Raw genomic sequence first — 15,476 nt, forward strand, 5'->3', positions numbered from 1 at the left:
GCAGGCATGGAGATACTGGGGCGGTAGGGATGTGCAGCCCCAGCTGGGAGTTGGCTTGCACTGAAGGAGCTGGGGGAAATAATGTTGTAATAATTTACCTATCAATTAATGATGTGACTTGGATTCACTCACCTGGTTGGATTTTCATCTGTTTCCAGATATTGCTAGGATAAAAATAAATGCATTCATTTTCTCACTAACCCTCCAGCATTTTAGCTAAAAGTATTTTTAGAACCCTCATAAAACAAATCTGTAGCCATTCTACAACAGGCAAACACTACTGTGTGCTTAGCAGCTGCTGTCCCCCAAACTGCTGCTGAAATCTGCCTGTATTCAAGAAACCTCCAAAATAGTTTATGCATCATTTTGATGACAACTGCCTGTGACACACCTAAATTCTTATTTTGTGTGAACAAAGCATGGCCCTTAACTAATGTACTCAGGTGGGCTTTGCTGTCAGGATCCATGGCAGGTGTCACACAGCCTAGAAGCTGTTCAGGGAGATGCACAAAATCCCAGTGCAGCCCAATCCTGCCTGGGCAGAAGAGTTACCCATTGGCATGGGGACTGAGGCACGGGAGATCTCCATGAAGGTAATTCAGGCTGGATGCAGCTTTCAGGGTTCAGGAAATCTTAGATTACAACCCAACCCATTCTGTGATTCTACAACTTTTGGCCAGGAAGATGCATTCCTGACTGGGAACCTCCTGCATGGCCAGGCCTCTTGCTGAGCACAGGGAGGGGCTGCAAGCTAGGAAAGAGTCAGTGCCAGGGGATGTGCCAGGGGATGAGCCAGCTGGCTTCTCACTTTCCTCTGTGCCTTACCTGCACCCACTGCTGCTCTGCCAAGTTCCTTGGCAGAAACAGCCACAGTGGCTTCAGCTGTGAGCAGGCTCATGCTGGTGGAATGCTTGGACAGAGGTGTTTAAGGGACTCAAAGGCTTCATCCTGCAGCTCAGGGAGCTGGACACAGTGAAATAAATTGTGAGCTGGGGTTGTGCAGCAAGCAAATCTGACAGCAGCATGGTGCTCAGGCCCTGCAAGCTGGGAAACAAACCAGGGTCAAGTGGTGGATGGGAGATGATCCCACCACTCTCAGGAATCATCACGTGCTGGTCTTTCTTCCCCCATGCACGACCCCACTACCAGAGTCATCCTTCCACTGTGCTTGCAAGTTTTTTCCTCAACTCTGTACTCACCAAAGCATCTACTGGGTTGCTCATGAGGCAGAACTGGCCATGGCACATGACTGAACACAGGGGCTCAGTGTCCAGCAGGACAATCTCATTCCTGGCAGGCACCAAGAAGAACACGAACCTTGGGTAGATGTGAGTAATAATCTCCTTTTCAGAGGGGGTCTCTAGCTGGGGGATTTGCATGGATTGAGCTCTTTAGCCTCCATTTTAGGTTTGAGCTCTGAGTGTGAGAATCCTTAAATAAAGTCAAAGCAGAAAGGCAGGTGGGTATCAGGCAAGCATTTAACTATCACAACACTACAAAGGAAGTGACAGCCGCACCTCGCTCCATTCACAGCTCCAGTCATTTACACATCAAGTAGGTGAATTCGAGAGTGCAGAAATAGACCTGTAAATATATGGAGATCCTGCCTTTGCAGTAGTTCATTTTCAAAGCACATCTACTCCTTAGCATGCATTTGGGGTCACACTCCATTTTACAGCCCTGCCCCTTCCCAAAACTAACAGTTTCAGTTTGCGAGCTTTCCTCTGCAAGTGAAGCATAAAATGCAAGCAAACACCTAACTTGTACTGTTGTCACCACTTTCGTCTTGCTGCTAATTACTAATGCAAATTATGTACATATCTAAAAATGTCTTCAGTACATTCCTGCTACTTATGCTTCTTATTTTTAAAGTATATGTGGCAAATATTTCCATATTTTATCCTTCTACATTCTACTACCCACATCCAAACCTTAATGTAGGATATCCCTGTGATCAAAAGCGACGAGGCAAACTGGAACAGAGCCACTCCTCTTGTAAAAGATGAATTTATGATCTTTAGTGACAAGTCTTGTTGTACATCTTGATTTTTCATCTTACCTCAGGCAGTCCAGTGACCCCCCCCCCCCCCCCCCCCCATCACATGCTTTGCCATCAGCTCACTTCTGATTTGTGAAATTCAGTTTCTCATGAGAGGTAATTCTTTTAAGGTTCCTGTCCAAGTACCAGTTGGAAGGAATGGTGTCCAGCTTGGGAAAAAGCACTTGCATTCCAAGGACAAGCTTTAGTCAAAGGAGGGATACCAAAACTTTGAAGTGCCTAGTGTAGGTCCAAGCTTTCCAACCAGACTTCCCTCCAGCTGGCACTGCAGGTGTCCTCCTTACCTTGGTAAGCTCTGTTATTTGCACACCAGACACCCCAAACCTTTCCCTCACCATTTCCCTTATCCTCCTCTACAGCTGACTAGCTCTTGAATGTTTCTACCCCAAAGCTCTTCTGCTGAATTTTGCTGTTTCCAGCTGCCTCACTTTTTTCTAGCTCTTACTGTTCCTTGTGCTGTAGGCTGTCATTCCAGCCACGTGCCTCTGCTCTCCACACTGGTCTGCCCTCTGCCCATCACCTGCCTGAAAACCTGAAGGCTCCATCCATTTCCACCTGCTGCCACTAACACCAGAAGGAAGTTTCTGCACACACCTGTGTCCTGGTTCTGATCTTACCCGTCCCCCTAAAACGTGTCTCTCTTCAGCTCCTGTAGTGCCTCATCCTTTCACAAGTTTCCTTTGTATTTCCTACAAAACATAAATCCCTCAATGAAGGCTTCAAGGCAACATGGCTGTGCTGCCATGCTCAAAGATGGTTGATGGTCAAATGGCCAAAAGAGCCTAACAAAATTACAGATATGCCAAGGAGCCCCAAGAAATTACCCATCTGAAAGCACTTGGCTGTGAGCCTTAAGATTCTGCAGGCTCACGTTTTAATGAAGGCTAACAAAACAGGCATTCCTGAAAATGTCTGCCCGTACATTATTTCCAGATGTTTTTATTGCATTTAGTCTTGTTTTCATCCCACTGCAGAAGCTGAGTAACTGTGATCTGGAAGGACTGGGAATTTGAGGAACCACAATGACCACAGAAAGCATTTCAGGCAGAGACTGGCACACCAGTTCAGCACAAACAGTTGCAGCAACCTTAAAAAGCTAACTTTTAAAAAGAAAGGCCAGCATCGGTTTAATCCAAGGGAAACCACATGATGACATTTCTCTTGCTTGGACCCATTTTTCCAAGATCAACACATAAGAATTCACATTTTCCATTTCCATTTCACAATCAGATACAAACAGGGACTTCCTTGTGATGGTTGCAAACATTTTATTATAGAGTCTTATCAACAAGTTCTCTGAAAATCAGTTTTTCAGAACTAAAATCTAATCTGGCAAGGTTCAAAAAGTAACAAGATGAACTCAGCCATGTCAAACAAAATATTACTAAGTTACTTTAAATAAATTTTATCACAACAACCTCAGGAAGAGTATGTCCTGGAGATTTAGGCAGTTTATCTTGGATTTTTATTAATATTTTCGATTCTTTTTGTTATGCTCTAGCCTCTGGTACACAGCTGTCTTCATTTTGATGTTAGAATGGGATAGATCTTTGGGTGCCTCTATGCTTGTTATTCTTGTCTTATTTTATAGTGCTGTAACAAAAACAGCATCATCAGCATTCAGTGCTCACCACAGTACATTTAAGCAGCTGGTCACTGCACTGAAACAGAACTCCTGGAGAAACTGAGATTATTTCCAAGCAGTAATTGCTCACAAAAGGTCTAGCTCCCAAGTCTTTTCAGCCATTCATTTTCTGTTCAGCACCTCCTATGACATTTATTAAAATAATTTGATCAGATTATGATGCACACAATAGGACATTCCGAATTCCATCTTGATCTTCACAGTAGCATCTAATACCTCTGGAAGACAACACAGAATCCTTTTCCTTACACATACAAACAACATTCTCAGCTTGCAGCTGCTTGTTGACAAACACTCACTAGCTTCAGTTAAATACAAGGAAACCTAAGAACATTGAGACATTTGAAAATAAGCATTAATGTATTTTTAATGTATTTTGGATAATTTACCTCAATTTACTAATAACTCTTGATTTCCAGAGCTTAATTGCACATAATTTTTTTAAAAAAGCAATATAATGTCGTAACATTAATAAAACATAACATTAAAGATTTTTTTTATTGTGCAAAACATAAGCAATAAGTCTTATTAGTACAATAAGGTGAAAAAGCAAGGTATATTTAAAACAATATTCACATCCAGTGTGCAATTTTTATCCCTACTTCCAACTTTCGATGCGGAATCTACAATTCCCATCAGTAAGTGCTATCTGAAAATTCCAATAATTTGTTTCACCTTTTATTATTTGGAGGAGACTCAAAATTTATTTTTGCATTAAATTTTTATGCACAACTAAAACAGCTGTTTAAGTTGATAGATAAAAAATAAGACACTGAAAAGGGTGAAAAATAACCAACATACTGAAGGCATCCACCTAAATGGTGGCATGACTGGTAATTTATAGCTTATATTAAAAAATGGAATTGATAATTGATAATTCTGATTTTATATTTTCAAGATTTTAGCAAATAACTCAAAATTTTGTTTTACAGTTCTGGCATCTGCTAATTGAAAAAGTAATTTAATTCAATACTTATTTTTAATTAAAATATTTATCTTGCTAGATATGAAGTGCTACCAGTCAAGGCAGTCACAACAACTGTTTGATGTTTACATAGCACCGTATAGATAAATATCTCCTTCAGTAAGAGAGACTATGTTCTGCTGGGGAACATAATCACATTATCTCCTGAATATTTTAGGTATCTTTGCCTTCCACATCATAAATATGTGCAGCGATTCCTTAATTTGATAAAAAATGCACATAATTCAAGCTTTAAGACGGTGCTATCATTAATTCAAATTATCTTTGTATAAAAGTATCAAGAACTCTTCAGTAGTCAATTGAATATTCAAAAACAGATCAATAGTTTTATGTAAACTTGTTAAAAAACAAACCACCACATTATTTGGCTTTAAAGTGACAAAGTATTTTTCTTAATATAATTTACTAGGCATGTGAAGTACTAACATCGAACTATAATTCAAAAAGTAGCAGAGACTGACTATCTCTGATATTGAAATACTCAATTAAAATATATAAAGAATCTCCAAAACATGTAATTATAATTCATTACAGTGGTATTGTTCATTCCAATAATAATCCTTCCTATAAGGAGGCTGAATGTTAAATAAAATACATTAAGCTGTGGTAGTTCCCAATTAGAGAACATCAATATTCTGCCTCTCCTTCAGCTCAAATTCACTAAAATATGGACTAGGCTTTCTACTGAAAGAAAATGGGAAATAGGCTCACTATCAGGTGGATACCTCCTAGCCCTACTCAAAATCTTATCAGCTTACCCACAACTGTTAGATTTAGACTAGTAACAAATCTTGCAGTAAAGTGTTAAAAATAGGTGGAGTAACTAACAAGCCATCTTCTGTATTTTAAATCACAGAAATCTGCACATCAAAATATTTATGGAAGCATGAGTGCTGGTGACATCATCGACTCTTACAAACCGAGTCTTCCGTAAAAGTTGCACAGATGGAAAAGGATGCCTTGAGATAAATGGAAATAAAATCCAACAGAAGATGGATTTCCCAATATTGAGCCTCAAATTCTTATAAACTAACAAACATTTATTTCAGTGACAGACATTGCTCATTATTTTGGCCCCATCCCTTTCCCAAAATCAGTTTCATAAGCTGTTACCACTTCAATTAAAAAACAAACCCTCTTAAAATATTGTATATGTATGGAGTTCTGGGTTCCAAAAATAAAACACATATGCGGTTTCATATTCTTGCTATGAAACATCAGCTAAAAAGTACGAGCATTCATAAAGAAACCAAATTGCATTTGGTACGTTGTATCTCTATTGATACAGTTCTCCATGTTGGAGAATTCAGCATTTTTAGAGCTCAACATGTGCAAAGTTCAATTAAATTTTGAAGAAAATTCCAGTTTCAAAAGTTACATGTAATTTTGTATCTGACAGGACAATTAAAAAAAAAAGCTGTACAAAGTTAGCTTCAAATCTCTTCATTACACCCAAAAATAGGCACTCAGTGGTTTAAGTGTGCAAATGGCTTCTTAGAAGAAACAGTGTGCAAGCAGAGCCTGTTCCATTAGCTCTGCATTCTTTAGTGATTTCCTAGAGAGTATTGCCATTAAATGCTATCTACGGTATGACTTTCTAAAGAACAGAGGACACTCAGTCCACAGAGTCACAGATGTCTTTCACTTTCTCGTTGAAGTCCTCAGGTTGATCGGCGTACACGTAATGACCCGCACCGAGGATAGCCTGGAGGATAAAGGTGAAGAAGCATGTCAGTATCACCAATATGTAATAAACAAATAAATACTGGGACAGGTGAAGAACCTGGCTTTTACACACTACCTAAGAGTTGGCATCATGCAGCCTAAAAAATGCTCTAAACATAAGGAATACCAAAATATTCTTTCCTTGTAAAGAAACTTTCCTACACAGGAAAAGAAAGTAAAACCACTGCTTTTTCAATTGCTCACCTTGTTGAAAAAAACCCCCACCACTGAGGCATGAACAAGTCACTGCACAACAAATTTAGTAGCCTTGCATATCAAATTTCTGATGCATCTTGAGTCCCTTCACTGTCCAGTCAAATAGCCTACTTCTAGAATTTGTTATTATCTGTAAAAATGCTATGAAGTAAACTGTCAGTAAACTGTGTACAGCAAAGGTACACCTCTCTATTTTACAGTCAGTCCAGGACTAATCTTTTAAAAAAAAACCTATTTTCCCCTCCCCTCCTTAAAACACCCTCTCTTAAATCTCTAACTAAATGTCCTACAAGTATAGCTATGTTACTGTGTTAGAAACTCCCAGAAACTCAAAGTAAAAATTAGTTAGGAATAAATGCATGTAACAAAACCACAGAATTTCTGTATATTTTACCAAGCATGGCACTGCCAAATCCACATCTCTGTCTCATTAGAGCCCTTGCCCTCCTATGGGTTTTTGAGCATGCTTGCAATTTTACCACTCCAATTTACCTTTTAGAATCTGTATGTGGCTTGGCAAAATTTTAGCCTGGAATATAATACCATTTTCCACAGTTTCTTCTAAAAGTCCCTGACCAGAGTGGAAAAAATCTCCCTGAATGGTATAAGCTTATCCCAGCAATATATTGTGCAATTTTTAACACTGACTTTCTGTTACAACTCCCTCTCTCTGGTTAAGCAGTTAAGTGACAATTTCAGTCTGGATGTCAACATTTATGAAATGTATCTGTGCTCTTTAACACACTTAAAACAGTTGGATAACAATGTCTTTTCTCTGAGTTTACAACTCTAAATCCAGCTGTATCAAGTTATAAAATTTTATTTGGGTGACTTGTTATAGTATACGATCAACATTACATACTGTACACTTCTGTCCAGATAGTTCCAGACATCAGTAACATCACAGCTGGTGTGCTCAAACATTTTATCACCTCACAGCATTTTAACATGTATGCATATTCAATTATCACAGCTGACTGATCTGAAGAATACTTTTGAATTAGTTTGTTTTTATAGAAATCAATGACAAAAAATGCAGTGTGCACATTCACATCAAGCTGTAAGTATGCATATTTTAAATGACAATATCATACCCCTAAACAAAAACATCTTAGGTAGTAAGACAACACTAACTGTTTTTTTAATGACTTAAAGAAAGATGCTCACAAGATCCTAAGCAGCAGGTACAAACTGCTCTCTTGTCAAAGGAACAAATGTATTATATAGACAGATGAAGAGAGTTTATGAGAGCTTATCCACTATCTTATATATTCATGGAAATAGTAGGACTGGTGTGGTTTGAAAAACAGTGACCACAATACCTACTTCTATTAGCATGTTGTAGAACAAAATGAAGAATCACCTTGGCTTCTAGTGTTACAGCAAGTTTTGTTCTTAGCCTGGGGACTCAACACTTTTGTCTAGGTTTTCTCTGATGTAACGTTTGTTTTCTCTCTCTCTGTTACAGAAAACAGAACTTATTACCCCAGGCTCTAAATCAAAAGTGACAGCATTTCCACAGCTGGTATGAAAGAACAGAGTAATAGAATAGTTTGGGTTGGAAAGGACCTTAAAGCTCATCTAGTTCCGACCCCATGGGCAGGGACACCTCCACACAGACCAGGTTGCTCAGGGCCCCATCCAACCTGGCCACATAGTTATGACTTAAAGAAATCCACACAAAAAACAAACAACTGCTTTAAAAGTCAAACTTACTATTGTCTTCACGTAGGAATTTGGTCTCAGAGACTGGATAGTGCTGCCAGAATTGCCATCTATACATGAACGTGCTCCATAGACCACTGTGATAGGAATGTCTTGATCCATTTGTGAAATCCGTTGCAGCATTGGCCTTTTTGCCCATCCATAAGGAATCGTCATGTTCTTGAAAGCTGTTTCACCACTTCAAGGCATTCAAAAGGGTAAAAGTAATTTCAATCGCCATTGGACCTGCTTTTCATCTAAAATGGAGTATCTGTGCCTTTTGGTAGCACACAGTATATGAGGTTGGGATTTTTTACAATTAAGAAAAGTAAGTTTAAAAGGTTTACATTTAATTTCCAACAGAAAGAGCCCATGTTTTTGCATGACTGAGTGGCAGCACTTAAAAGAATGAAAAGTCTTATTTTTCAAGTTTCTAAAGAAATTCTTTACACATTAAAATTCTCCAAAAATTATTTAATTAAATTAAATACACAAATTCTCACAGAATTAACACAAATTGAGAATAAATATAGAATTAGGATACTTTCTACATTTATCAGTATCTGGAATTCAGAAAAAGTGTAATGGTACTTTTTTCTTTAATATAATAAATGCCACAATTAAAAAAAAAAATAGCATGCACACTGCTGCCATGGCCATTGGAGGGAGTAGCAGGCACTCAGTAAATGAACAACAGACTACAATACATACACTGGGAAATTCATACTCACCTGGGTGACTGTACATTGCAGTGATAGATATATTCAGCCACAGTGTTATCATCAAACATTGATGAATATTTTCGCTTGAAATCTGGTCTTAAACGTTGAACAAGGCTTAATCCTGTTAAAACAGGAAACACTGTTAGAGGGGGAATATGTATAAATTATTTTATCAGATTGCCTAATGCTTTTCGTTACAGCCCTGAGAACACATCCCCTTGAAACTCGTGGCTTCTAAACCTGCATTTGGTTTTACCACTTGCATGTCTTAGGGAAACACGATGGAATTACACTTAATAGGAATGAAATATAAATACTATGAAGAATTTTATGCTGCTCCCCCCACCAAATACATATGGGGAATGTTTGAGTAGGGGCACTACAACAATAGAAGAAACCTACAATGGGGACCAGCAAAAGGGCTAGGCAGTGTCTTTCTGTCACCAGTTTAGTCTCACATGATACCAACACATTCTCCTTGCTCTGGCAGCACTGGGTAGGTTAAATGCACTACACCTTTCAGGACTAGAAGGCACTGTTGAAAAAGCTGGGGTGTTTTCTTCCTTAAGTCTGTCTCCTGCTCTTACAGAACAGTCTGCTTCTGAAGCTAGTTCATCTAACTAGTGTGTTGTTGAAAGAACAGAAGCCTATGATGAAAAACAGGTGCAGAAATCTTAATATAAAGCACAGCTACTGGTATAAATGAAGAGACTTAATGCTGAAAACCATTGTCTCCTAACAAGCCAGTAGAGAAGTGGGTCTCTTCAGGGGCCAGTTCAGGCCTCCTAAACTTGAGTCTTTTCTGAATAATTTCTCTAAGGAAGAAGCCTCTTCTACATTGACTCGATGGATCTTTGGGACAAGAGCCTCACTACAAGGCTAATCTTAGTTTAAGAGTATTAGTCATCCCTAACGTCTGATGTAAACTTTTCCATTTGAAGTCATTACCCCTGTCCCATCACTACAGACCCTTGTAAGAAGTTGCTCTCCAGCTCTCTTGTAGGCCCCCAGTAAGTACTGGAAAGCTCCCACATGGTGTCCCCAAAGCCTTCTCTTATGAATCCCAACTCTTTCAGCTTATCTTCAAAGGAGAGGTGCTCCAGCCTTCTTATCATCTTTATGTCCCTCCTCTTGACTATCTCCAAGGGGAATGTCTCCAACATTCTTATACTGGAGCCCCAGAGCTGGATGCAGTATTCCACATGGGGTCTCATGAGCAGAGTAGAAGAGGGGGAGAATCACCTCCCTCAATCTGCTGGCCACGCTGCTTTTGATGCAGCCCAGGATGTAGCTGGCTTTCTGGGCTGCAAGTACACATTGCTGGATCACTTTGGGCTTCTCATCAACCAACACCCCAGGTCTTTCTCCTCAGGGTTGCTCTCCATCTATTCTCTGTTCAAAGGTGGTCAGGACTGCCCAGACCCAGGTTCAGAACCTTTCACACAGCCTTGTTGAACTTCACAAGTTTGCCATGAACCCACGTCTCAAGGGGCCCTCTGGCCGGCATCTCTCCCCTACAGCTTGCTGTCCACACAGCTTGCTGCCATCAGCAGACTTGCTGAGGGCACACTCAATCCCACTGTTCACTCTTGCTGACAGAGGTGCATAACAACTGATCCCAACAGTGATCTGTGAGGAACCATACTCATCACTGTCTCCATGTGGACACTGAGCTGACTGAATGTGACTATTTGTGGTTATGTTTCCCCTTTCCCAGACAGTAGGAACTTCATACTGCTGTTAATCTATGCAATTATGATGATGTCACATCTTCCCACCCAGTCCTGGGCAAAGGCCTGGTATTATTTATGCAGACCTTGTCACAGTGATCTATGTTTTCGTAACCTGGAGATTATTGCAACATGCCCTTACGCATGCTTTAAACAGATTTAGAAAATGAATACAGTGCAAGAGAAAACAATTCCCTTATGAAACAGTGATTTAACTTCCAAAGCAATGAAGATTTTGTAAAAATCTGGCAATTGGCTTTGCTCTATTTTCCCTACATAGAGTACAATTGCTGGACTTCTTTTTCTGTGTGTTTGGGTTTTTTGAATACAAGTGAACATAGCTGGCTTGGAATAAGAGTACTTGGAAAAAAGAAACTAATTCTGTGCCTTGTCCTCCTGTCAGCATAGAGGCTATGCCACAAAGTGTTACCAAATTTTAGAATTCACTTTCTGTTTTGGTAAGAAGTGCTTTGTCTGTGGGTCCAATTCCAAAACATTTTTCCCCTGGGAATTTACAGGGGAGAATGAAACAAGGATTCAAGGCAACTTGGAAAAATTTTGGAATTAAATCAGACTGTAAATCATTGTTGTAATATTTATTAAAGAAATTCTGAATTGTCTGGCTGATGTTTTCCACAGTGTCTATGAAAATACTGTAAGAAATTTTAACACTGAAGACACTGATTATTTCCACAAAAAGGGTGTGGTCACACTGATATGTCTGTTGTGAGGAATTTTCAGGCATCCAGCTCTAGGAATGGAATTCAGAAATCCAAGCTAAGCACCAAAGCCCCACCAATGTGAAACTCCTGGGTGAGTGTTCCAGTTAAGTGAAGGAAAACATGCAAATCAACTACCTGGAAACCACTCAAGGAAAAACATATCTGGATTCTGTCTCTCTTCCAGTTTCAAGTATTTGTCCATGGGACTGATTAAATATCCATGTGATACTATGGTGATATCCAATGAACTTGCTCACATTTGAACTTATGCCTTTGAATAAGAGCAATTGGCTTTAGAGTGAAGTTCAAACAACCAGGTCTGCCCATCAGCTTAAACATGTCTGCATGTGGAAGGAAACTGGGGATCAGTTCAGTGCCTTCATCAGGTTAGGTCTGATGTCTACTTGCAGCACGGTGTTTAGACCTACCCTTCTCTAAGAACTATGTTTCACCTGTCAAGAACTTAATTTGGTGATAGAAAACTTTTTTACCAGTGCAGTGAGAAACAGATGAAGAATTTTTTACATGGCAACCTGTAAGCAAGACTAGGTGTGGGGACACCTTGCCAGGACAGAATCTGCTTCTGCAGCACAGTTTGACTTCACTTATTGCTAAGGAAGACAATTTCAGCTTTGAATTTTCCCATGTGGATTGATTTATGCATGTTCTTGTTATTGGATAGAACACATTAAAATAGTGCATATCACTCAAATTTAATTTAATATTTTCCAGGTTGTTTTGTTAACCAAATTAGCATTTTACTTAAAAAAAAAATCTGTTTGTACAAAACATGTTGCTTGTCTGAAAAATGAAATTTGTCACACTATTGGAAAGAAACAAACAAACCAGCATATTGAAATATATAATCTATAGAAATAGATTTAGGAAACAGATGTGGTTTAAATGTAAACAATGCCTAGAAATCTCACAAGTTTATCTTCAGACTGAATACCAAAAATTATGAAGAGGTTAGTTAATTATATTTGTGAGGGATCTTAAGGATATATTTTTCCAAGACTCTACAGAAGACAATTCAGTAGCACAGAGAGTAACAGACAGATAACCTCTTTCTCCTCTAGAAGGAATAGCTATAATGACTTTTAGATTTTATTACACTCTTCTCCCCATTCCCCAGATTAAATAAAACCAGTATTTTTGGTCAGCATTACCTAGCCCTAGTATTAGGGTATAGACAGTTTATCTACCATTCCATCAGAGCTGTTGAAGAAATGGAAATATGAACTGCCACCATAATGCAGGACACCAATGAGGCCCACAAGATTTCCTAGAGTAGTAAGAAAATGGCTAATGGAAAGAACCCAGTTTCAACTTCTTTAAACTCAGGCCAATTCTTGCATTTATGACAGACTGCCTTCTAATGTTAAGGGAATTTGGAAACCCCATTTGCTCATCAAACTGGAATTAGAAGTTTGATGAGCAAATTAGAACTGAAATGGACTGTGACCAGAGGCAACCAGAAAAAACCCTTTCATATTCACACCTCTTTGTCAGGGTTCCCCAACAGACACCTGCATAATCCAACTCACCATAACTGAAGCCTGTACAGATAATACAGAGTAGCTTGCTGTAGACTATTGTACTAGTACCTCTAATAGCAAGAGTTTGCCTTCTTTCCTAAAGAGTTCAAATTTTCTTCAACCTCTCCCACTTCCTCCTCCAACTCTTTCCTTCGTGACTGATACAGACTTGCAAAAAACCTTATCATAATGTGTTGTCTGCTCCATGTTTATGCTTAACCAAAATAGAAATGGTATTTAAGAGTAGCTAAAACTCACCAAAGGGTCCTGCTATTCTTAGCCCAGCTAATGGATTAAATGGACTCAATATAGCTCCTAGTGCTTTGATCCAGATTGGAATTGGTCTTTCGTGCTCAGCATTGTCAGGCCTCTCTGGAAAACCCCATGGCTCCACTAAGATAAGATGCTTGACCCTGTTGGCAAAAAAGGTTCATGGGTTTAAAGTACAGTAGCTTTTTTTTAACTGAGCATGATGAAAATGTGCTCTCTGTTTTACAGAGACATACATACAGCCTACTTCAGTCCTTCTATCACAGAGGCTTATTACCTAGTTTCTGATTCATCAACCATTTTGATTTCAGTTACTAATTAGAGAGTGAATTGCACCTAATCATATGTATGAACCAGAAACATGGAAGCATGTGTCACAAAGAGAAACTCAGTATATTACAGATACCCACCGTCACAAACATTTGAGAGAAAGGATAGTCTTGTTTCTATCTTTAAAAATAGCCTAATCTAAATGATCAGTCAATATTATTTGCAGGAGCAGTTTAATTTGACAGGAAAGAGGATAATTGCATCTGTTTCATTAAAGTGAAGTTTCTAGAAGTCTAAGATCTCTGTTCAAAGAAGAGACACAATTTAACTGAAAAATCATCAAAGTAAAATTTCTTTTTCAGTAAAATTACTGAAAAAGGCAGTAGAACTAGCAGTAGTCTTCCAAATTCATTGATTTTAGATCATGAAAGAAAACATCAGAGAAGCAATTTGTAAAATTATTACTCAAAGGAATATCAGTACAGAAAGCATTGTAGAAGTCTCCAGCACATGCAACTATTGATCACTTCATGCTGTGGGTCCCCCTCAAGCAAAATTCTAATTCATCCTGGTAGATTAGAATTGTCTCTTTCCCTTTAATTGTCCCTTTTCTATTTAATCCCATAATAACACCTATTCTTACATGTCCTAGATGGTGGTGATTTCTGGGAAAAAGTGACTCTTAACTATAGTTTTCAATTTTAAGATGATTTTCCATTTCAGCTTCCTCATTATCATTCTCTACAACTACCTGCCAGGAGGTTGTAGCAACGTGGGGGTTGGTCTCTTGTCCCAAGTAGCAAGCAATAGGACATGAGGAAACAGCCTCAAGGAGGTTTAGATTGGATATTAGGAAAAAATTTCTTCACTGAAAGGGCTGTCAAGCATTGAACAGGCTGTCTTGTTCTATCTGGTCTAGTGGGATGTGTCCCTGCCCAGGGCAGGGGGTTGGAACCAGTTAATCCTTTATGTCCCTTCTCACCTATAACATTTTATGATGCTATGCCCAAGGAAGTGATTGAGTACCCATCTTTGGAGGTATTTCGATGTATGAATGCAGTGCTTAAGGACATGGGTTAGTGGTGCACTTGGAAGTGCTGGGTGAACAGTTGGACTAGATCCTAAAAGTCTTATCTAACCTAAATCCGTCTATGGTTTTAATATTTTTATCTTTATCTTTTTACCTTTTTATCTTTACTTTTTCCTTCATTTCTTCCTTCCCTGTTAAAGCCACGAGATTGTATATAAACACAGAAGAGTTCATAGTGCCTAAAATGATGCCAGAAGTCATCCCAAAAGTTATTTCTGGGTTATGATCAGTTGGGAAACCAAAACCCTGTGCTTGGAATGAAGGGCTGGAAAGGATTAACATCACAAAGACATTTCTTGGTTGTCAGCTCAACTATGAGAATACTTGCACCCTGCAGCAAACAGCAACAGTAAGAGAGGACAAGGTAGAATCTAACTGTACAAACCAAGCAGGAGAGATCAGAGGCACAGCAAAACAAGCCAGGAGGAGCCATTCAGGACAGCCACACACACCGTGCACAAACTATGGGATGAAGTATAATATGGCAAACAAATTAATACAAATAAAGTAACCTTTGCTTCATGCTTCCTTTCTTAACACTTTCCTTCCTGTTTGGCATTTCTGCTTTTGGTAAACAAGCCCAAAACCCAGAATAATGTGAAGTTGACCATGAGAATCACTTCCTAGGTAAATGTCCAGAAATTGCACTATTTGAAAATCATGGCCCACTTCAAGTTGGCAATATGCTAAATGGGAATCTTTTTGGATTAGTAGCCTCGGATTTTCCATGGACTCTGGTACAGTATAGCAAATTAACGGATCATCTATGCTTGGAGAAACAGATGTACTTTCCTAACAAT

The 15,476-nt window shown here is 39.0% G+C and overlaps 1 protein-coding gene across 1 annotated transcript in view; it reads right to left on the reverse strand.

Annotated features, from left to right (window-relative positions):
* Positions 1-3,307: 3,307 nt before the first annotated feature.
* The window catches only part of ABHD5 (abhydrolase domain containing 5, lysophosphatidic acid acyltransferase), a 28,151-nt gene continuing 15,982 nt past the window's right edge, over positions 3,308-15,476 (reverse strand). Inside the window, exons 4-7 of the mRNA XM_054645827.2 lie at positions 13,305-13,459; positions 9,066-9,177; positions 8,347-8,533; positions 3,308-6,394 (exon numbers count right to left, since the gene is read on the reverse strand). Of these exons, the coding sequence (XP_054501802.1) occupies positions 6,305-6,394; positions 8,347-8,533; positions 9,066-9,177; positions 13,305-13,459 (544 nt within the window). The 3' untranslated portion in view covers positions 3,308-6,304. The remainder of the gene's footprint in view (positions 6,395-8,346; positions 8,534-9,065; positions 9,178-13,304; positions 13,460-15,476) is intronic.

The sequence above is a fragment of the Agelaius phoeniceus genome, chromosome 1 (genome assembly GCF_051311805.1).
Source record: "Agelaius phoeniceus isolate bAgePho1 chromosome 1, bAgePho1.hap1, whole genome shotgun sequence".
NCBI classification, from domain to species: Eukaryota; Metazoa; Chordata; class Aves; order Passeriformes; family Icteridae; genus Agelaius; species Agelaius phoeniceus.